We start from the raw sequence: 23,140 nt of genomic DNA, 5'->3' as shown, positions 1-23,140 counted from the left end.
CAAATTTCATAATTAAAATTGTCGCTCTACTTTCATATATAAGCTAGCTAATCTGTTTTGAACATTTAAACTCTAAAAAAGTTAAAAACATCACAGGCATTTTAAAAACACTAAAGAATCAGGGCTGCAGAGATGGCCCAGCGGTTAAGAACACTGGCTGTTCTTACAGAAGACCCAGGTTTGAATCCCAGCACCACATGGCAGCTAACAACTGTCTGTAACTCCAGTTCCAGGGGATACGACTCCCTCTTCTGTCCTCTGCAGGCCCTGCATGACACAGGTGCACTTACATACACGCTGGCAATACACACATACAAATAAAATAAAAATAATAAAATATACATTTTGTTAAAATTTAAAGAAAACACTAAAGGATCGACAGAAGCTTCTCAAAAGAACTGCTGTTAGGCTTTATAAGCAACGATGAATGTTTATCATGTTAAAGATCACATATACAGCACTACTTAATATTTTAGTAGAACAGAACTGTGGTCAGAGGTGGCATTACTGAATGACTGAGTGCTTCTTTTTGCACTCTTTATGATTTTCCTGTATGTATGTGCTATTTTATGAAAAAAATTTGAGAGATGAAATTATAGACCTATCATATCTTGCTAGGCATCTTATGTGCGACTCAGTAAATCCTTACTTTTTACTATCAGTAATGAAGAATAATAAAGTAAATTACAATAGAAATACTTTCCAAATACAGGTGAGGTTTTATATTTCAGTAGAGAAAATGCAATTAACTGCCCAGTATCTGGTAGGTGATAGCATGATTCTAAATGATCTTTCAGTGTATATAAAAAGGCTAATTGCTAAGGTCACAGAAACCGTCACAAATGTCTGATACCTGAGTATCATTGGATTTTCTTTTTTTTTTTTTTTTGAGATAGTGTCTTACTATGTAGCCCTAGCTGGCCTGGAATGCACTATGTAGACTATAGCAGGCTGACCTTGATCTCACAGAGATCTTCCTCCTGTCTCTGCCTTCTGAGTGCTCGGATCAAAGTAATGTACCATTACACCTGGCTGAAAGCCATACATTTTATTTAAATATGGGCATGGCACTTCTGCAATTAATTTTCCTTTCCACATTTTACAGAGGGGAAAACACTACACTGAGAATAAATGGAAACAAGCAAAACAATGAGCATCCTTGAAAGATATTTTAAAAGACTATCATCTATAACATGGGAGGTACATGGGAAAATACAACTGCAAGCTAAGAATATTTTCTACTCAGCAATAGTGGAATTTTCCTCCTCATTTTTATACTGAATGAAAGCAAACATTCCCTGAAAAGATCCAATGAAGTCTGGTCCAGTGGTGTCCATGACAAAAAACTATGTGGTGTGCTTTGAGGATTATGTTAAGTGTACCGACTATAAACTTGTGGCTAGAAAAACAAGTATTTTAGAGATTACTATAACATGGAGTACAGAAGGAATAAAATGTAATGAATGCATCAAAAATTAACATTACAAAGAGTTACTCTTCAGAGAATGAAATATGGTGACATTAATAGAATATGCCCCATACACATGCACACATGTGCATACACACAAGTAAACAAACATATGAACATATACACATTCATACATCCCCCCCCCAAACACACAGGGTAACTATGGGCAACAATAATTGTGTATGTCAAAAAAGCTAGTACAGAGTAATTTAAATGTTCCTCATAAAGAAATAACAAGTATTTTTGGTAATAGATATGCCCCCTTACTCTGATCATCATACATGTATTTAAATGTCACACTGTGATCCATAAATATGTACAATAATATATGCCAATTAAAAATAAGTATCTATCTGGAAGAGAAAGTGAATACTATCCGGTAATTATGAAATTAAAGTTTGAACAACTAGTCTATAAAATAAATGGCATTATTGAGTTCCATCCATGCAGACAGCCAGGAAACTAGGTAAGAAGCAGTTATACTAGTAAATAGTCTATCAGATCCTAATTCAAAGAATAAGGCATACCATTCCACCCCTCTTAAAGAATTTCCAATTTAATGGATTCAATGATTACATCCAAATAGCAAATCACCGAATGTTTAAGTGGAATTTTTAGAAAATCTGCTTGGATTTTTATCTGCTGAACATGACAAGATTAACAATAGATAGAATGACTCGCTTGCTGACACACTCTCTTACAGAAATTACTCAGAGGACAAAGGACAAAGCTTATTTGACATTTTCCAAGTACGATACTAGGTGGTGAGCACACAGTTAAGAAGACAGATAGGAGTCCCACTTTTCTGAGTTAACAATGTGGACTGAGCACCATCTTAGCTTATATTAAGAAAAACTAACAGGCATTATTAAAACAATTAAAAATGACACAAAAAGCCTTATATTTTAATATAAAATTAAGACTCCCTAATTTGCTTTCTATACAAATGCAGATCATTCTTTTCTGATTAATTCATTGTTCCAAGAGAATACTTCTTTTTTTCAGCTCACTGCTCAAAAAGGTACTTAACTACTGGCAGTCCAAGCAGATGACTCTTATAGCACAAACACATGAATATTAAAAGTATACATAAAATAGATTACAACTTATACTAGGTCTACCTATAACAGTGTAACTTGAAATGGTAGCAAATGCTATGGGAAATTTCTAGCTTCCTTTGTCTTTAGGAACATAACTGAAAAGCATGCACTATTTGATAAGTTGAAATCTGAAAAAAGCTGTAAGACCATCAACATAAGAACAGATAAAGGATAACACAATGAAAAAGGTGCAATACATTTATACCACAGAGCCCATAAAACAGTTAGAAAACAGACTACAGCTACACGTACCAAAATAGATAAAAGTCACAAACTCAACACCAAACAAGCCAACCACACACAAAAAAATTCTGTATACTTACATATTGGGATTATATAATATATAAGCTTTGCATAAATGCACAATTCCAACTTTTTTAAAACACATTTCATAACATGTACATATTCATAACTACACAAAGTCCAAAAGATGAAACGAGGAGAATCAGAAACAGAGCTAGGTATAGTAGCACATGTCTGGAATCCCAGCACTCGAGAGGCTGTGTGAAAAGGTGTGTGAGTGTGAGGCCAGCCTCATTTACACAGTGAGTTCCAGGTCAATAATACCCTGTTCTCAAAGAACATAATGATAATATTACTAGTTATAAAATATTAAATAGTTTAGAAACAAATAAGAACATATTAATGACAAGAAAGGATCAGATATAGAAAATACTATAAAAACTATGTAATCAAAATAGTGTGACTAATTTATGTAAAACTAATCTTTGGCATATGTCCTGTCTTTAGCAATAGGGTCTTACCTTCAAGTTCTGGGAGGCCATCAAGGGCTGTGGCAATAGTTTGTGTCATTTTGGGAGTCTCTTGTACTACCCTGGCCAATAATTCAAAGGAAAGTTTCTCCTGTCTGGCACTGTTTTTTGTTAGGTTGCCTTCAGCTACATACACGGACTCACGTAGAGATATTTTATGTGTAATTTTTCAGTAGGGTTTGAAGACAGGACATACTTCAGACACAGGATTTGGAGCAATGAAGCTGGAACTGACCTGAAAGCCACCTCCCCTGAAGGCTAGCTCTCATAGCTTTGGAGAGTATTATACAAGCTGCTAAGGGAGAACATCAATCAATGGTCCAAACCCAGCTTCAAGGCCTAAAAACAACATCAATAGCCAGCACAGAAAATGACATTGGTGCAATAGTGGCACTTTTATGGGGGTAATCAACAGCTACCTAATTGGACTTAAAGCCCACTCAATGGGAGGAAACTCAGGTGTGATACTGTAAACCTAGCCAAATATATATAGCTGGAGAAGTCATAGATCTTAGAGAAAACCCCAAGGCTGTCACATCCTAGACAAATGTAATTTCTTACAAAATCCTGCAAAATATGGATCATTAAATTTACAAAGTATCCTAGTCACCACCTGTGGTGGTTTGAATGACAATGTCCCCCATAGGCTTCAAGTATTTGGACATTTTGTCCCCAGTTGGTGGCACTGTTTTGGGAGGTCTTAGAAGGTGTGGCTATCCTGGAGGAAGCATGTCACTAGTGGCGAGAGTTCTTAAGACTTGCCCAATCTCCAGTAACTCTCTTGTTTCCTGTGCCTGCTGGAAGATGCAAAGCTTAGCTTTTGCTCCTCCTCCAGCCACCTATGCCGCCATGCCTCCCCACCATGTGGGCTCTTGCCTCTTTGGATCCGTAAGCGCAAATAAACTCTTCCTTCTATAAGTTGCTTTGGTCAGTATTTCTATCACAGCAACAGAAAAGTAACTAATACACCACCCATCAAAGAAGCTTCTTTTTCAATAGACAGAGATTATTACAGAGTTCCACAACTGGTCACACAGACTGTCTGTGAATTGACCAAGCCTAAATGGCATATGTATGCTGTAACCTCTACACCTAAAACTCACAGAACATGGAACAAAGGATGAAGAGAACACAAATGCATCTTTCAGTTTTTATCAGTGAAGCTCCCTCATGCAACAGAAGTTCAGGAACAAAAAGGTCACAAACGGTGAAAATGTAGAGAATAGGAGGAGTCTACCTTGGACAGGTCTCCTATATTAAAATCCACCCATCCAGGGCTCAGGGACTATTGTGGAAGAAAGGATGGAAAAATTTTAAGAACCAGGGAGGAGGTGCATATCATACAGAAATAGAGTGCTAAAGGCTCCTGGGACTCTTCTCATATGAACCTACAGCAAAGGTGTCAGCATGCACAAGGCCCATACAAACTCAAGCAGACAAAAACCCAGCACAGAATTGTGGAAATGGACAGCAGATCCCAATCTTAGTCAAAGGTTTACTGGCAGCTGATTACTGCTGGGTGAGGAAAAGATGATCTTCTTAAAGGGAGGGACTCTAGATAGTCTGACTAGACCTCAGTGGATGAACTTGCACTGAGGGACAACTGGGGACACTAACTTGATATGATAGGCCTTAAGACAAATGAAAGAATGTATGAATTCCACTGGGGGAGCTATAGGAGGGGGTTAACGAGAAAGGAGGCATAGAGATGATTAAGATGTTCTGTATGCATACACATAAATTCAATTAAAAATTTGAAATAAAAAAAACAATCTTTGGTATCAGACAGCAGTGATTACAGGTACAGTTGAAGAGTGAGGGGCATTAAGAGAAAGGTAACAGAAAAATTTTGGAATTTGGAGAATTTGCGGTTAAGAACCTGGGCTTGGTTCCCAGCACCCACGTGGTAGCCAGCAAACCTTCCATAACTCCAGTTCCCCGATGCCTCTTCAAACCTCTGCAAGCACTGCACAACTCAGGTGCACTTACATACATGTAGGCAATATATTCACATGCATAAAATAAGTAAAATAAAAAAGAAAGATTTCTGAAGTTTTCATTTACTCATACTGGTACTAGTTCCACAGGTATGTTAACAATGCAAAAAATACATGATCTGTAAAATTATAGTCTGGGGACTTTGCCATACAGTCTATAATATGCATTAAGCTGTTCATGTCACCATCACATCCAATATACGTAGACAGATGCTCAGTAGATCTCTGCAGCATATCCAAAAATAAAATATAACTTTAAATCTTGTTTCAATAAACCTTTAAGAATGGAAAATGACAAAGAAGAAATTGTAATAAAATTTAGTGCTTTAAAAATTATATATAAAAATAAATTTAAGGGCTGGCGTACAACAAAAATGACAGAGTTCTTGGCTATTATCATGTGCAAATCTCCGGGTTTGAGAAAGTAATAAAAGGGGAGAAAAGGAGAATAAAGAAGGAAAAGGAGGAGAGGGGGAGAAGCCAGAGGAGAGGGGAAAAAAAGAACAGAACAGGAAAGGAAATGTTTACACGCCCACAAAATCTAACAAGCAGATTTCATTCACTGTGCACGCTGGAGACCAGAACTTACCAGGGAAGCTCGACGAGACCTTCGGCTCATCGGCTGATCAAACGGCGGACTGTTGATCTGTAGCTTCTCAAGATATCCATCAGGTATTCTGATATCTGCAGGCAGGGATAACCGCTTGTTTAAGTCCTACAAAAGGGAGGTTGGGGAGTAGAAAAATAAAAAACACCAGAGTATTACAGACATTTGTACCCATGGGCTCTGATGCATTTTTAGTTATAAGTAATTGAAGTTTCATTGCAGTTACAAAGTTACTTAAGGTAAAAGCACTGTAATCAAAGGCAGACAAGCCAGTTTTATTAAATAGTATTTTTAAAAGACTCAGTTATTTCTCAGTCCTTTCACTGGCAAATTTAACTTGAAATTTGAGATTATACTAAATGTAGCAATAAACAGATCATCACACAATCAACTTAAATAACTAAATAAGTAGATATATGATTTTGAGTTTAATATGTTGAAAGATAATTAAAATGTTTCTTATTGTTGCTAGGAGAAATAGCAGGGACTTCTACTTTACATCTCAACCCACCATTCTCCAACCCCAGTATATTTATTTATTTATTTATTTATTTATTTATTTATTTATTTATACATGTGCACATGCACAGGCCATGGAGCACATGTGGAGATCAGGAGAAAACTTGCAGGAGGCAGTTCTCTCCTTTTACCATGGAAGTTCTGGGAACTGAACTCAGCTTACCAGGCTTGGTGGCAAGTACCTTCAAGTGCCTTCACCTGCTGAGCGATCTTGCTCGCTCCAAAATTTTATTCTAAGAAAGTTGGTTCTGTTTTACTTCTACTTCTTAAAATTAAAAAAGATATAAAACATAAAGTACTCAGATGAATCTCAGGAAGGTACAATTAAAACAGTATTTTCTACACAGTAGAAAATAGATCATTCTGGATTTCTGGAATTTAAAAATAATAGTTTTTCACAACAGAAAATCTAAAATAATGTTTTACAAAAAATAACTATAAATTAATACATAGTTGCCTTGAGATAGTCATTACAAAAAAGGAATTATGCATACTACAAATCACTAACACAAAGAAACAACTCTCTTACAAGTGCCATTTGCTATTATGAAGAGTTTCAAATGGGTATATGCTTGATAGGTGTGAATATGTGGTTAAATACACAAATATACATACAAAGGTATGTTTACATTTTCTTAAATGGTTACCTCCATTGAAATCCGTCTATGTATACGATTTCTGAGACAAACACCTGTAGGTGACTGAACTTCATCAGACGATGTCCCAGAAGCTTGGTCACTCTCACCATCTGATCCCATTTTAAGATTTTCATGAACAATATCTATATCAGAAAATGAGGCAATGTTTACCTTTTAAAAATATATCCTACTATATCATATAATTATTATCATTGAAAGTGAAACAGGAGCTGGAGAGATGGCTCAGCAGTTAAGAGCACTGGCTGAACTTGCAAAGGATCCAAGTTTGATTCCCAGCATGGTGGCTAACAACTGTCTATAACTCCAATTCCAGGGGATCCAATGCCTTCTCCTGACCTCTGCAGGCATTGCATGACACAGGAGCGCTTACACATATCCAGGCAATATGCTCATACACGTAAAATAAAAAGAATAAATAAAATATTTTTGAAGTAAAATACAGGCAGTTGACAAACAAATCACAGCAGTAAAAGTTATCTACGTTCAGGATACAGAGGTATGCAGTTAATAGACCAAAACATAAATCACGAAACTCACATAAATTACAGACTGAAAGTCATCTACATTCTCGATACAGAGGTATACAGTTAAGCAAAACATAAATGCTTTATAGGAGAAATAAGAAATGTAGTTATGGTCTCAAATTATAAAAATTTTACAAGAAAAAGAATTCAAGTTATTATCAAGAATTGAAAGCAGGGCAAAGTGCCCCACATCTTTAATACCAGCATTCAGGATGTTGAAGCAGGTAGATCTCTGAGAGTCTACAGATAAGGTGATCTACACAATGAGTTCCTGGCCAGCTAGGGCTACATGAGACTTTCCCATCTCAGAGAGACGAGGATGTGTGTGGGGGTAGAACCTATGAATGAGAATGGAATAAAATTACAGACTAGAACTAGTATTTGAAAATTAGTCACTTCTCTCATTTTCCACACTAGGAACCCGAGACTTAAAAGAGCAACTGAATTTAAAAGGCTGTACAGCTTAGACAGAGATGGACCAGACATGTCTTTTGCTTCTTACTGGTATTCTTTTATAAAAATAGTATTTTATTTATTATCATGTTGGATAGCTTTAGTGTCTTGACACACCTGGGATGAGGGAGCCTCAATTGGGGAATTGCCTCCACTGGACTGGCCTGTGGCCATGTCTGTGGGGCATCTTTTTGATTACTGAGTGTTAAGGGAGGGCCCAGCCCACTGTGGGTGGTGCCACCCCTGGGCAGGTGGGCCTATGATGTATAAGAAAGTGGGCTGAGCATGGGCCAGGGGAGCATGCCGGTAAGCAGTGTTCCTCCATGGCCCGTGCTTCAGCTCCTGCCTCCAGGTTCCTGCCCTGAGTTCCTACTTTGGGCTCCCTGAAGAACTGTGACTCGGGAGATGAAAGACAAATAAACCCTTTTCTCCCCAAGTTGGTAGTGGTCAGAGTGTTTTGTCATAGCAATAGAGAAACTAATTAGGACAATTACTTTTCTTATTTTATGTGTATGAGTACATTGCCTGCATGTATGTAAGTGCACCCATGTCATGCAATGTTCACTCACTGAATTCCCCTGTAACTGGAGTTACGGACAGTTGTTAGCTGCCATGTGGTTGTTGAGAACTGAACCTGAGTCCTCCACAAGAGCAGTCAGTACTCTTAACTGCTGAACTATCTCTCCAGCTCCAATATTCTTAACATTCAGTGTGCCACTGGGTAAACAATAAAATGGAGCTAGTTCATATAATAGTCTTTTTAAAACTTTTTAAACGGCTGGAGAGATGGCTCAGGAGTTATAAGAGTACTGGTTGCTCTTGCAGGACTGGAGTTAAGCTCTCAGCAGCCACATGATGGCTAAGAACTATCTATAATTCCAGTTCCAGGGGATCCAACACCTTCTTCTGGCCTCCATGAGTACTGAATACACAAGTGCACTTACACCCAGGTAAAACACTCATACACATAAAATTTTTAAAAATAATTAATTTAAAAAGCTTTTTAGAAAGCTGCTAACGCAACTGGCTATTCCAACCATTGTGAAAAATAAAACAAAATAGGTGTGGTAGAGCGGTTAAGTGCCAGCCTAGCCTACATAGCAAGATGCTATCTTGAATGAATCAATGAACAAATGGGTGAGTGAATGAATGAATGAACGAATCTTTCAAACAATATTTACTAAATATCTACTAAAAAATTAAGTTTGTGGTCTCTAAAAGCTCAAAAAATCTGCTAAGAGAAAAATACACTCATATTACAATATAAGATGTGTTATACAATGTGTTTCAATGAGATAAAAAAATGAAAGGGAACCAGGAGGGAAGGAGATTAATTCCATGTGGGGATATTAAAAACACTTAAGAGACAGCCCAGCACAGGGTGCACACCTTTAATCCTAGTGGTTAGGAGCAGAGGCAGGAGGATCTTTTTGTGTTCAAGGATAGCTTGGTGTTCATATTGAGTTCCAGGTCAGTCTGGGATACATGGTGAGACCCTGTCTCAAAAAAACAAACAACAAAGAGCTGGAGAAATGGATCAGGGGTTAAGAGCACTAGCTGCTCTTGCAGAGGATCCAGGTTCGCTTCCCAGCACCCACATGGCAGCTAACAACCACCCATAACCCCAGTTTCAGGGGATCCAATGCCCTCTTCTGGCCTCTGTGGGCACTGCATGATATGGGTGCACTTACACACATGCAGGTAACAAACTCATACACATAAAATAAAAATAAATACAATATTAAATAAACAACAAAAGCAAAAAAACAAAACACTTGGGAGATGACTTAGTGGGGAAAAGCACTAGGCACACAAACCTGGCAACCTGATTGATGCCCAGAACCTATATTAAATAAAGGTCAGAAGTGGTGGTACATATGTGTAATCCCAGCAGTCCTGCTAGATGGAAGGGAGAGAAGTTCAGAAGCTCAGGGGTTAGTTAGCCTGGACTATGCAGTGCAGCAGAAAAAACAAAGGCCCTGCCTCAAAAAGGTGGAAGATGAGAACTGATTCCCCACAAATTGTCCTCTGACAACCATGATATGTGCATGCACACACCCCACCTCTCAAATCAATCAATCAATCAATCAATCAATCAATCAATTGGTCAATCAATCAACGACTAATGCTGGATGTGGTCAAGCATGGCTGTAATCTCAGCACTCAAAAGCCTGAGGCAGGAGGATTGGGAGTTTAACAGCATAAAGTACACAGGGAGACTTTGTCTTACAAAATAAGCAAATAAAGCAAAAATACCCAAACTTGCATACCTGCTTTAGTATTTGCATTCATCAGTCATTTTCTGGCTAATTTAGCACATTCAGCCTGCTAGAAAGAAACATTAGCTCTAGAACTGACCTCTTACCACTAATCCTGTCAGTGTAATTCGTTCCCCAAACAGCATCATGTTGACTCATGCTTTAGGGATTAACATACTTTCTCCTCCATTTACCAACCTGGTGACCTCAGCTCATTCTTCAAACGGTCATGTGTCAATATTCAGTAAAGTCTTTTCTACTCTTAGACACATCTGTCTCAAGAACAGATATTTTAATTGTTCTTGAATTAAAATTTTTATTACATTTTAAAGCATTACAATACACAGAGAAAGAATATACAGCAGAGACTACCACAGCACCTAAAACATTTACTAACCAGCCACAGGTCTACACAATCAACAAAACTATAGGTCAACAGCTGATTCCTTGGAGGTAATATTCCATTCATGGCTAACTTTAAAGTACTGACATAATATTACTGAACTTGTGATGCTGGAAAGAAATGTGTAATAGCACACAATTTTTTAGTATCATCACTATTATTGAGACATAATAGAAATAACCTTTAGAACACAGATAATAGTAAAAAGTAGGAAAGTGCCGGGAGTGGTGGTGCACGCAGAGGCAGGCGGAGGAGGCAGAGGCAGGTGGATCTCTGTGAGTTCAAGGGCAGCCTGGTCTACAAAGTGAGTTCCAGGACAGCTGGGCTACAGGGAGATCCTGTCTCAAAAAGACCAAAAAAAAAAAAAAAGTAGGAAAGCAATTAGGTGTAATGACTTTCAAATACTCATCATTTTTGTTTTTTACTTAGCATACTTACTTGTAAACCTATATAATTTAAAGTATAATAGTAGCTATGTTTAACATCCAACTTGCAAAATTCCTGAAAACAATCATCTCTCACAAACTGGTTTAAGATGATTCTAGACAGAGATAAAGACACATTTCTCATAAAGACACATAGATCTAAGTTCACATTCTTAAAATTAGTAAAACCAATCAGGAAGTAACTAGCAAGAAACAAAGCAAACAGAATAAAATGTTCAGGAACTTTAATAAATATAATTTATATGATGGGACAATAAAAAAGCTACGGTTAAAATAATTTTAGGGGCTAGAGAGATGGCTCAGTGGTTAAAAGCACTTACTACTCTTCCCGAGGACCTGAGTTCAATTCTCAGCACTCAAGTCTAGCAATTTACAACTGCTTATAACTCCAAATCCAGAGAATCTGACAACCTCAGGTCTCTGTAGGCATTGGCACATACATATATATGTACACAGACACATACATACAATTAAAAATAAAAATCTTTAAAATTGTTTTTAAAATAAAAATATAAGACACCAAAAATATCAGAGACATACTATAAAATACTCAAAAATTTATGCACATATATATTTTCCTGGATATTTCCAAAGCCGTAAAGGTAAAAGAGTAAGTGAGATGATACTCTAATTTTTATGCTAGGCTATCATATAGGTCATGATTTGAAGAACTGCTGAAGTATGACCCTAAATTAAGTACTCTCCATAGCTGCCATTCGTTTGAAATCGTCCATTCTTTCTAGGGAGGTCAGCTCCTCCCTATGGACAGACATTCAAATGCTGCGTCTGTGCAGCATTAATTCTTCCATTTTCTACTCTCCTAGTCCTAACCTGCTTTCTTCCCAACTAGGAGAAATCCAATAAAGGTGGCTAACTTTCACATAATTAATACCTAACTATATACATGTCCTACAATCAGAACGTTAAATACAACAGACAAATAATCAAATTACCTAATCTGCTTCCATTTCTGGGCATTGCCATGAAGGAACCAAGGCTTCCTCCAATAACACTGTGGGGTCTTCGCAATGGGGGCTTTTTGAAAGACCCTGTGTACTGATGGAGGAAGGAATGCATACTGTGAGATGTTGGAGGCCTGCCATTCTTCACAATAGGCTCTGTGGTCCACGGAATCCAAAAATCATTCCATAATCATCCCAAGATTCAGGATCATAGGAAAAGAATTGAAAAAAAAAAAAGAAAACAAAACATAAGGTTGTAGTAAAGATCATTGCATGTAAGCTCACTTCTTTGGTTATTTATGCAAAGCACTAGAGTTAAAATAATATCTATGACAGAATATTTATATAAAATGCTTTAAATGCCCGAAATTTGGTATTTTTAATATAGTTTTTAAATAATCAAAGACCCATTATCAAGCAGAAACATTAAAAACATAATACTTTAGAATCATTGAACTATAAGTGAAAAAGAATCTGAAAAGTATTTTGTTTGAAAACTTATTTCAATTTTATTGAGCATATCCCTAAAAATGGAACTGCTAGGTCAGATGGTAATTTTATGGCTAACTTCTTAGAAGACAAGAGATAAATTAACTTTCAACATTGTTTTTAAAAAATTAAACATTTAGGGCGGGAATATAGCTTAGAGGTATAGTGTTTGCCTGGCATGTGTGAGGCCCTAAGTTCAATTTCCAGCACTGCAAAAACAAACAAGCAAATAAAATAAAATAAAGAAAAAACAAAACACACAATATTTTCTCAGTAAAAGATATCTCATGTGCTGTATTATTTTTTCTTGTAGGTATTTTAGAAATGATATTTTACATTTCCATTTACAAATTTCATGCAAAAATTTCAATTTATACTTAAGTAAAGCTGTACTAAAACTAGTATGTTTAGTCAACCAAGTTTCACAACTTTCAGTTTATTTTTCACATACTGACTAAATTCAAGATTCATCTTTTCTGCATTCAGTCTCCTAGTCAATGTATAAATATCCTAGCTAACACAAATACAGTATAATGTGAATTACAACTATAGTAGTACATTTTTAACTGAGTTTAAACCTTCATAGTGTGACTCAGTTATTAAAATGATAGAAATTTCAAATTCTACTTGGAAAGAAGAGGAATATGCATAACAAAAGATATTATAATTGCACATTATAATTATTCTAAGATATTTACATTACTACAACCCTGGAGTTGTGTACATCTCCATTTTATTTGTTACAATATGCATAAAAGCTACATGCCTATATATAATGCAAGAGTAACAGGACTCTTGATTCTATATGTGATTGAACTACAGGGAGAAGATCAAAAACAGTTCTGATGCAGTTTATGCCAAGAAAATATAAACTAATCTTCTCATTTCTTAAGTTAGTATCACCAGTGTTTCAAACTAGACAAAGATCATTTTGCTTTATAGATTAAGTATATGGCATATAAGACGCTTTTTAAACAGTACAGTCTACATATATTCATTATACAAGTTTTTGACACGGACTAGCCCTCTGTATGTGACCTATCTAAAACTAAACTCTGTAAGGAAAAAATGTGTTTGATACAGTTAGCAGGCACTGACATGATCAAAAAATACTTAAAACCTCCATCAGGACTGCTGGTGAAACCCATGTTATAACACAAAGAAATAAGCAACAGGTGACTATGGAGGTCCATGCTATCAGCGATCTGCACTAAAGAAGAATCAAAGTCTATCTATTACAGTGTCTTCAAGTATCATTTCAAGTAACTGGTGAAGAATTTAAGAGAGCTCCTATTTTCTCTTCCTTACTACCTGTTACACATAAAAACTAATACTACTTGGAAAATACTGTTTTGTTTCTTTTATTTTTTTAGCATTTCACCATTTGTTACAAACCATGCATGTTTTAAGATATTTACTAAAATGTTCAAGAAAAATGCAATCAGTCTAAACTATTATTTAGCTCTCCAAAAATCAGTTCATCTTCCATGATTCCCAACTTTAAAAAAAAAAAAAAAAAAAAAAAAAAAGGTTTCTCAAGGGTTGGAGAGTTGGCTCAGCGGTAAAGAGCACTGGCTGCTCTTGTAGAGGCCCCATGTTTGGTTTCTAGCACCCATATGGTGGCTAACAACCATCTGAAACCCCAGTTCCAGGGGATCCAATGCCCTCTGGTCTCCACAGGTGGACTTACATACAAGTAGGCAAAACATTCAAACATAAAGTAAAAATAAAATTTGAAAAAATTTGAAAAGGTTTGTCTTATATTTAAATACTCATTAAGAATGTATCCCAGGGCAGGAGAGAAGGTTCAGCAGTTAAGAGCACTGGCTGCTCTTTCAGAGCACCCAGGTTAGATTCCTAGTACCCATATGGTAGCTAACAACCATCCTTAATTCCAGTTCCAGGGGAATCTGATGTCCTCTTTTGACCTCCATGGGCACTGCACAACAAAGGTACACTTACATACATGCAGACAATACATACACATAAAAAAAAAATGTATCCCAGTAACCATCCACCAAGACTAATACTGCACTCATTTTATTCCTGAATATTGCTGGCAAACATACTTGGAAGACTCTTCTGTCATAAGAATGAGCAAACTGGATTTAACTACTATTAATACAAAGAATTTAACACAAGTCTGAAAGAACATTAGGATTCTGCTCTATGTATCTAGCAGATTCTCTTACAAGGGGAATAAATACCATAAAATTATGTTTCAGATTTGAGCAAAATACAAATTCTATCCCCCCCAAAATGACATCCAAATTATTATTTTAAATTTCTTATGAAAGAAGGCTTTTTCCTGCCCTTCGTTCAAAAACCAAACAATAGATAACCAAGGAAAGTGTTAGCAAAACCAAGATGGTATGTGAGGACAGATGCAATGTTATAGACTTGGAGGTGGGGCATCTAGGCTCTGCCAACAAGCTGGGTAATACTGAATAAAAAATGACTTCTAAGGAAGAAAAACAAGGTATCTGAAACCTGGATAAGATAAGCTAACTTATCCTAAGTCACTTAATTAGTATTTCAATGTATTAGTGCAGCCCCAACCCTAACCCATAACTGCTAACTTACAGAAGAGTCTTTTGCCTCTCACCCCACAAGCATTCATACACAATGGGAGGTGTGAGGGTGTTTGTGTTTTTAACCATTGCCAGAAATCTCTAACAGTAGAACTTAAGTACAAGCAAAGAAGGCTCTCAAGAAACTCTGCACATCAGGGTACATAAGCTCCTTCCTGGCCATTAGGACATTACTAGGGTTATTTTGGCTTTGAATATATAGCACTGTTCTAAAACTGTCACCAAGTTTACATTTTAATCCATTCAAGTTAACAAGCCTTTAAATTTTTTATGTTAAAATCCAAGCACAATTATTCTGAATTGTAAAAATCACTGTCAAATGCATGAAGCATTTTCTTTCTACCTCTGCCATAAACTCTCTCATATTATGGACAGACTGTGGTAAACATAAAATAACAGTAAATTCACTCATGTGCTGAACCTTGTAATTTATACAAAGAGTCAATATGTATCTAAAATGCTATAAAACTAAGATGAAGCTATAAACAGGAATTTTACAAACTTCCTATTCATTTAAGCTGTATTAACTCAGGTTATAAAAATAATGCCAGGCATGGTGGCGCACGCCTTTAATCCCAGCACTTGGGAGGCAGAGGCAGGGGGATCTTTGTGAGTCTGAGGCCAGCCTGGTTTACATAGTGAGCTCCAGGACTGCTGGGGCTACAAGAAGACCCTTGTCTCAAAAAGACAATAAATAAATAAATAAACAAACAAACAAACAAACAAACATACATTTAAATATTGATTTACAAATAGTTACTTATGATTAGGATAATATAGACTATTTTCTCATTTAAGAACTGGTAAAAATAGAAAGATATTCATAGGAATACGAGACCAAGTATATTACCAATGATGGAGTGGGAGTAGAATATTCCAATAATTAAGCACAGAACTTATATAGCCTTTTGTTTCCCAAGAACCTAAAGGAATGATATAAACAAAAACCACTATATTCAACTTATCTAGACAGAAAATTTACATTGTATTTATAAAGTAATTAAACCTCCCACCATCTAAGATATTTACCATTATCTTTGCTACTGTTTTCTTCAATAGTCATTTGTTCAGCCAATTCAGACAATGATTCATCAATAGTCTGGCTTCCTCTCAGTGTGAGGGATAGTCTCCTCTTAAACTTTTTCATCCTATCAATCGGATGTGGTCTGAAAAATCCTGAAATGAACAAGCACAAAATTTAAGTTATAAATGTTTTACTGTTCAAGAAAAATGTCATTCTGGGTTTACAGTGAATCTTCAGAATAGGAGTGAATTAAGGAATTCTCACTTGTGGCAGGCATGACAGAATCCAACCCTTTGTTTAAAAGGATGCACTCTGATTAATGCTATATTTAGTTAGCATCAGCAGAAGCACGGGAATTTTATGGAACTAAACAGTGAGGCTTTAAGAATGAATTTTTAAGGACTGGAAATTTCTTGATGGCGCACACCTTTAATCCCAGCACTCGGGAGGGAGAGGCAGGCGGATCTCTGTGAGTTCAAGGCCAGCCTGCTCTACATAGTGAGTTCCAGGACAGCTGGAGCTACAGGGAGACCCTGTCTCAAAAAGACCGAAAAAAAAAAATGTGTTTTCTGAAAACCGAAATAGCAAAAATAGTACTATTATTTTGATGTTTGGGTTCCATCACTACAAGTCTCAAACACAAGATGGAAACCAGTCAGATACACTGCCTATTCCACCTTCATGTCAGGGAAAATGCTCAATAAGTTCATAGAGAAATTCAAACAAATAATAAACAATAGAACTAAGACTTAAAGGTAGGAATTACCATTTTCTTACACATTATATCATTTCTGAAATCAGGATGTATATCACAATCAACAGGACACCAAAATGTAATTGATTATAATATTTTATGTCTTAGACACATGCACACTAATGTACAATTCTCAGTACAGTCTTAATTATGAGAACAAAGATACCTGCGCCCCAAACCAACTCAATAATTTATGTGGGAACAATCCCTAAATTGTTCCTTATGATGTGTAATTAGCAAACTTACCAGAGCACCTTGTAAACTATGAAGATTATTCCAAATAGAACAAAGTCCTTACAACTCCACTATGCTAAAATATATGCGTTATACCATTCAGCTGTTTATGTGTTTCCATCTGTGTTTTGCTTATTTTCTCATTTTAAGGCTCCACTATAAGCTTGCTGAACAGGTAGGTGACCTAAGCATAAGGTATTAGTTATTGAACAAATTTTGTTTGTTCAAATGCTAGGGAAGAACATCAAATATAAATTTATAAGTGATAACAATTTCATATTTGATCACCACCTACTATGTATTTACTATAATTCTGAAGAAGTCACTATAATATGAAACTACACACATTAAAATAGCAAGTATTGCAACTACAATGTAATAAGGTCTCTTTCCATCTACAAGTTCTAAAATAATATATGATCATTAGTAAGATACTGAAAAGCAACCATGACTTAGCTTGGTTTAGTCCTGACACCAAAAAGTGAAAACCATGATAAACATTTTCTATTACTTATCTTCCAGTTTACCATCCCTTTTGTACCATTCCTTTGTTTAGCCTGTAATTAAACTCATCTACTTGTTGGACTGTTCACTTTTTCAGTTACAGACTTTCCATTTGATTCTTTTCTATAGATTCCAGTTCTCTAGTGAAATTCTCAGCCTGAATATCTATTTCATGAACAGACTAATTATAGTATTTTAAAGGCCCTATCTATAACCCCAAAGTCTGCATAACCTGTGGATTTGTTTCTATGTTGATTTTTTAAGGTTTTGTTGTATGCCTAGCAATATTTATTGTACACCACTCACACTGTATGTGAGTGATTACATAAACTGTATGCCTGAGATTGAATAATATCAGACTTTTTCCAGTGCTGAGGGTGAAACCCAGCACCCTGTGCATGCTAGGCAAGTGCTCATACTCAACCCTCAAACCAGATCTTTACATGCCCTAATAAAAGCTCGTAAGAGCTGGTAGCTCATAACTACCAACTTTTCAGACACTACTTTATATAACATAGTCATGTGGTCACTAATGCCTATCCCACTACTTAATATCAAGCTTGCTGACCACAATTTTTGCCTATTGTTTTGGATGATAAATAAAAATAACAAAGTATAACAGGAATGTTATTGCAAAATTAACTCACATAGATCAATAATATATAGGCTTATTATTATAGTACTGAATTCAGCTATCCAAAATATTAGCCAATAGCCAAATGAGACTAATGAGCTCTAGTCCAAAGTGAGTTATGCTGCAAATGTAAACTATATAATGAACTTTTTAGACTTGACATAAAAAATGTGTAAGAATATATTCATAACTTTAATCAAAATCATTGAAAAACAAAGTAGTAGATGGTAGGTTTCCAGTGTCCCAGGGAAGGGAAGGAAATGGGAAATCATTAATAGGAATAAAATTTCAGTTTTCCAAGATGAAAAGAATTCTAGAGATCCACAGTGGTGATGGCTGCATAGTAATACACCACTTGGGAGGCAGAATTCAAGAATAGCCTGCTCTAAATAGCAAGTTATAGGCTAGCCAAAGGGTCATAGTGAGACCCTGTCTCAAAAAAAAAAAAAAACCCAGAATAAAACACCCCCCCAAAAACACTACAGTATCAAAATTTTGTGATATGTGCATAAGATCTGACAAACACACCAATGAAGTAGAGACAGGCACCTAAACAGCCCTTCAAGGCACTATTCTGAACTATAGTGCTCAGAAAATCAGAAATTCTAATGAAATAGAGTGAAGATGAACTCTTACGTTAAGCCATACACAAGAGGTAACTCAAAATAGATGAAAGATCAATCTAAATCTCAGCATTAAAACTGCATTTTAAAATACTCGTGGAGCCACTAAGATAGCTCGGCTGGTAAGGGTGCTTGACAAAGCCAAGCCTGCCAACCTGAGTTTTGATCCCCAGAACCCTCACAGTAGAAGGAAACATCTGACTCCTTCAAGCTGTCTTCTCACATCCATGTATGTGCCCCATTCCCTAAAATAAATACGTGTAAAGAAAATTTAAAAACAAAACAAAGCAAAAAAAAAACAAAAACAAAAAAAAACCTCTTAAAAGAAAGCATAAGGGGTAGTATTTTTGATACTAGGCTTAGATATGCTTTCTTAAATATGGCAGAGGGTAGGAATGAGAATATGAATGAAGGAGGACACACCAGGATTTGAAGTCTAAAATTTGTGTGAATTACCTAAGGGCAGTAAAAACAGCCAGGCATGGTGAAGATGACTATAATTCCAGTACTTACGAGGCTGAGGCAGGAAGGTGATGGATTCAAGGCCAGTCTAGGCTATATATCAAGATGCTATTTCAAAGCAAAGAGTGCAAACAATACAAAGAATAGAATAAATATCCAAAAAGCAAATATTTGATAAAGATTAATATCAAAGAACTACAACTCAACAACAACAAAATATTTTTAAATGGGCAAAGGCCTTGATTGTACACTGGACTAAAGATATACAAATGGTTAATAATCACATGAAAAGATGCTCAACATTATTACTATAAAATAAAAATTAAAAATAAACTGGCACTTCATCTCTATCATAAGGCAATGGATGGTTGCATGGATGCATAGAAGCATGGAAAGGAGGAAGGGAGGGAGGATAGGATAGAAGGCCAAGAAACAAAAGCTATCAATGAGAATCTTGACCAATGAGTAATGCTGCCCTGCTCAAGGAATATAGAGCAGTGTAGCCACAGTGAAAAATGGTTTGGTAGTTCCTCAAAAAGTTAAATATAGGATAACCATATGTCCCAACAATTCCACTCCTAGAGATATACTCAAAAGAACAGAAAACAAGGTCTTAAACAATTACTAGTATACCAATGTTAACAGCAGCATTCTTTTTCTTACATTTCCCCCTCTTATGAGAACATCATTTTTTAACAATATATGAATTTTTATTGAATTTTTGTGTATTTCATACAATACAGCTTAATCACATTTGAACCCCTCCCCTATCTGCACTCACCCATACCCCACCCCCACCCCGACTTATTGGATTTCAAGCATTCTGTCATATATGTTAAGGGCTTTCGGGGCAAGTTTGTGTCCCCAGATGTCCTGCAGTGTGATTTCATCCATTGGAGCCTGTGTTACTCCCTTAAAGAAGACCAATTTGGGGCCAGAGAGATGGCTCAGCAGTTAAGAACACTGGTTGTTCTTGCAGAAAACCTGGGTTCGAATCCTGGTACGAGGGGGATGCGATGGCCTCTTCTCCGAGGGCACTGCATGACACGGGTGCACTTACCTACATCTAGGCAATACACTATACACATAAAACAAAAATAATAAATAAAATATTTTAAAAAAAGAAAAAGAAGACCAATTATTCCTCACTCGGCAATGATCGCTGCCAATAGTTCTCAGCTAAGTTCTGGACTCCTTAACCATTTCCCCAGTTCTATACTGGTTTTTGTCTGGTTGAGTTTGCATGAGTCTTGTACATGTTGTCACCACTGCTGTAAATTCATATGAGCAAGTTCCCAGAAATCTGGAAAACTGTTTCCTCATGGTCATCCACCACTCTTGGCTTTTACGGTCTTTCCACCCCATCTCCTGCAGTGGTCCCTGAGCCCTAGGTGACAGAGGTGTAATACAGGAGTCATATCTAGGGACACACATGCTGCAGTCTCTTATTCTCTACATTCTGGCCAGTTGTGGCTCTCTACATTAATTACTATCAGTTGTATGGTAAACTTAGTTGGTGAAAGTTGAGAGGTGCATTAATATTCTTTTTGCCCCATTCTGCTATGTTCCATGAGCCTTAGGTGTAGAAGTTGCACTGCAGATATGTCACTTAGGGTTAGGCATCTCACAGACATTTAATCTGTGCATGGTAATAGCCTCTATTGCAAAAAGAATCTTCTTTGATGAGTGGCAAGAGGTATACTTGTATATAACGATTTGGAGCTAAGATCCACAAATAGGGAGAACATGTTGCTTATTTTTCTGAGTCTGTTACTTCACTTAGTATAACAATATCTAGTTCCATTCATTTACCTGAAAATTTCATGATTTTGTCTTTCTTTACCACTTAGAACTCCATTGTGTAAATGTACCACATTTTCATTATCCACTCGTTAGTTGAGGGGCACTTAGGTTGTTTCCATTTCTTAGCTATTGTAAAGAGAGCAGCAACAAACATGGTTGTACAAGTATCTCTGCAGTAGGATAAGTCCTTTGGGTATAATGCCGAGGAATGGTATAACTGGGTCATATGATAGACCCATTTTTAGTTTCTTAAGAGTTCTCCAGTCTGATCTCAGCAGACCACCAGAGCCAAGTTCTGGCCTCCCTCTGGCCTTCCTCAGGCAGAGGGCCTGAGAACGCAGGGGATTGGCTGAGAGCTCCCGAATCCTGCCTCAACGTGGTGGTCCTTTTAATAAGATGATGCTGTACAGCAGTCCCTTCTGCACAAAATAACTACCATTATCACAACTTCACCTGAGCCTGATCGCTAAACATTGTCACAATTGGGCTTGTTGACGGTTGTGTTCATTCATTAAAGGAGGGCCAAACAGGGTCATTGGACCCTCACTGGAGTATCCAGCCACTCTTCCCAGCCAACTGTAATTTGATCCTAATCACACATGGCCTCCTGGATTTGGGGAGGGCTAAAGTTTACAATCTGGGGAAGGCTAGGAAGAGAAGGCATGACCCAGTCTGGGTAAAGGCTTTCCAGTGTGTATACCCTCAGGTCATACACACACCTCAGCAACCCCTCAGTTATCTGGTAAGTAAGCTCAATAAATTCTATTGGTTCCCCAGTAAAACTTTAATTAAACATTGGCTTGACACCAGAACCTTAAAAGGGAATAAGCATTGCTTAGCATCCCCAGGAAAAGAAGTCTCACAACAGACGGAAAATTTATTTATTAATGCTATTATGTCTCATAATTATTTTTTTTTAAAAAAAGAAAATGAGACCGTAAAAGACGTTAAAATGGATTTGGGAAATGGAGATATTTTCCAAAATAGAAAAAAATGAGAAAGCCTCAGCAAGTGATGAAGGTCTGTTTAGGTTTGTTATTAATATATAAAGGATGAAACAAAAATAATATACACATAGTCTTAAAATTTCTATGGTCATAGCTTAGTCAAGTAGTTTAAGGAACAAAATATGTATCTAGTCAAGGTTTATCTGGAAATATTTGGTTTTTTACCCAAGCCTTATCTACAAGGCACATGATAATTAAAAGTACCAGATTGGTGGAACTAACCTTATTGGATGTTTAACAGCCATAGTTTGAGGCCTATATTAATGCAGTCAGAGGAACTTAAAGGACAGTTTTTGCCCCTTGCCCTCCAAGGTTGACTAAGTTCCAGGGGACTACGGAACATCTCTCAAAATGTCCTCTAACTGTGGTGAGTCACCTGCTCTCTTGTTCAGGGAGGACATGGAATCCCCATGAGATGGACTTGAACTAGTGTCCAGTCTACAAAGAGGAGGGTCAATTAGAGGAAACATCTCATTCATGCTTCCAAGTGAGATAGACATAATTGAGCAGGAACTTTGACTTATCTTCACATAGCTGGAACTGGTAAAAGAAAGGAGCCAGGAGCTCCTCGCAAGCCCATGTGACCCCTGAGGAACAGATCCTCAAATGACCTCAGGTTTAAAAATAAACTGATTTATTTGGGCCAACTGTATGGTCTTAAACACCCAAAAGGAAAGTATAATCAAAGAGTAAAGTCATCCGTATATTTCTTTAAGAGTTCAAGGGATTACACTTCCAAGACATTAGGCTTAAGTCTATATAAAAAGTTATTTAGACAATTATTTCTCATTGATGATTTTGCTCCTAACCAGAAAGTGCTGTTCAGCTGTAAGGCTTCAAATCTTG

General features: G+C 36.7%; 1 protein-coding gene across 1 annotated transcript in view; it reads right to left on the bottom strand.

Annotated features, from left to right (window-relative positions):
- Cdk17 (cyclin dependent kinase 17) overlaps positions 1–23,140 on the bottom strand; it is a 108,550-nt gene that overhangs the window by 20,244 nt on the left and 65,166 nt on the right. The window contains exons 2-5 of the mRNA XM_008832061.3: positions 16,279–16,425; positions 12,161–12,325; positions 7,112–7,245; positions 5,928–6,053 (exon numbers count right to left, since the gene is read on the bottom strand). Of these exons, the coding sequence (XP_008830283.1) occupies positions 5,928–6,053; positions 7,112–7,245; positions 12,161–12,325; positions 16,279–16,396 (543 nt within the window). The 5' untranslated portion in view covers positions 16,397–16,425. The remainder of the gene's footprint in view (positions 1–5,927; positions 6,054–7,111; positions 7,246–12,160; positions 12,326–16,278; positions 16,426–23,140) is intronic.

This window comes from Nannospalax galili, unplaced genomic scaffold (genome assembly GCF_000622305.1).
Source record: "Nannospalax galili isolate Female #2095 unplaced genomic scaffold, S.galili_v1.0 scaffold734, whole genome shotgun sequence".
Classification (NCBI taxonomy): Eukaryota; Metazoa; Chordata; class Mammalia; order Rodentia; family Spalacidae; genus Nannospalax; species Nannospalax galili.
Note: the sequence above shows the minus strand (reverse complement) of the source record. Positions and strands in the feature narration are given on the sequence as shown.